At 38.4% G+C, this 1616-nt stretch overlaps 1 protein-coding gene across 1 annotated transcript; it reads left to right on the forward strand.

Moving 5' to 3' along the window:
• Window positions 1-574: 574 nt before the first annotated feature.
• Window positions 575-1486, forward strand: LOTGIDRAFT_188515 (hypothetical protein; the record flags this gene model as incomplete). The annotated part of the gene is made up of 1 exon (XM_009055406.1): window positions 575-1486. A coding segment is annotated over exon 1 (825 nt), but the record flags the coding sequence as incomplete, so codon positions are not given.
• Window positions 1487-1616: the final 130 nt, after the last annotated feature.

Consider the following 1616-nt stretch of genomic DNA (forward strand, 5'->3'; position numbering starts at 1 on the left):
CGTAATTGTTACTAGGATAGACATTTCTACTAGTGAACAATTACCTAGATTACTAATGTGAACAGTAATTCAGTTCTGAAATAGACCAATCCCATAGAACTAAAGCCCTACATTAAAAAAGAGAAAATATAGGATTTACAACTCTTAAGAGCTTCAACCGTAGAAAACATTGTTTTCTCTCCAATGGCCACAGATATATGTGTGGGAAATCATTTCACTCATATACTTAATGTCTTGTCGAAAGTTCCAGAAACCAAGGTTAATTCCTACATTTTGATTATAATATAGCGTAGGATTCAAGACATGATTCACACAGTCGTGGCAAATCAATATTGTTATCGATTGGTTGTATCTAACATCAGTTAGTTCAACGTCTGTCGTGGCTAGTAAATTAGCGAGTAACAAGATAATTGTTGTACCATATGACACCGATATATTACAGGCTAGACAAGATTCGTATATAATAATGTCATTATAAAAACTGCACCAGGTTTTCCTTCTGAATAAGCAGACAAAAGAAAACTCTTTAACTCCCTTATTCCAGGCTTTTATATTGCATTTCTTATATTTTACAGACGAGGCTACAAAGGAGCAATTCAACGAATTAAAACAACGCCTACTTGAAGGCAAGTCTCTGAAATCCAAACAAGTTAGCAAGGTCATGATTGATGTTGATAGCGAGTCTGAAGACAGTGCCCTCAGCTTACAGGATTCTTCTGCCAACACTGATGAGTCGGATCCCGATGAATCAAACGTAGAAACTTGCACCACACAACTGCAACATTCTCAACGTGTGAATAGTCGTAGAAAGTCAACCAAAGCCAAGTTCTTAACTATTCCTCAGGTTCATCACGATGATTTCCTCAGTGACACATTCGATTTGATCATGAAGGAAATTGTCCAAAAGGCTGGCGATAGGAGTCAGAAGGTCGTGGAATGGAAAGCTCCTGAAGAATTAAGAGAATTGATGGACCTTGACCCAACCGCAGTGGGAGAGACTCATGAAAAGCTGTTGATGCGTCTTCAAGACATCATCAAGTACAGCGTCAAAACTGGTCATCCTCGATTTGTCAATCAACTTTTTTCTAGTCTTGATCCCTATGGTTTAGCAGGACAGATCGTCACCGATGCTTTGAATACTAGTCAATATACATACGAGACGGCACCAGTTTTTACTCTGATGGAGGAAACTGTATTGAAAACGATGAGAACATGTATTGGTTATACAGAGGGTAATGGTATCTTCTGTCCAGGTGGTTCCCTCTCCAATATCATGGCTGTCAACTGTGCTAGGCACTTCATGTTCCCTCAAACCAAGAAAACTGGCATGTTTGGTCTACCTCCACTAGTGATATATACTTCTGAACTGGCTCATTACTCCATAAAGAAGGCAGGTTATCTATTAGGATTCGGAGATGACAATGTCAAATTGGTCAAAACTGATGAACTCGGTAAAATTATTCCAGAAGATCTCGAAAGACAGATCCAAGAAACAATCGATGAGGTAAGTTTCCAACAAGATATTATTTACATAACGATTTGACTGTTGTATCAACGGCTGCTGACAATGTCAATGTTGACAGAAGGATACTGATAACTTTCTCTACTAAAGATTT

The sequence above is a fragment of the Lottia gigantea genome (assembly GCF_000327385.1).
Source record: "Lottia gigantea unplaced genomic scaffold LOTGIsca_24, whole genome shotgun sequence".
Taxonomy (NCBI): Eukaryota; Metazoa; Mollusca; class Gastropoda; family Lottiidae; genus Lottia; species Lottia gigantea.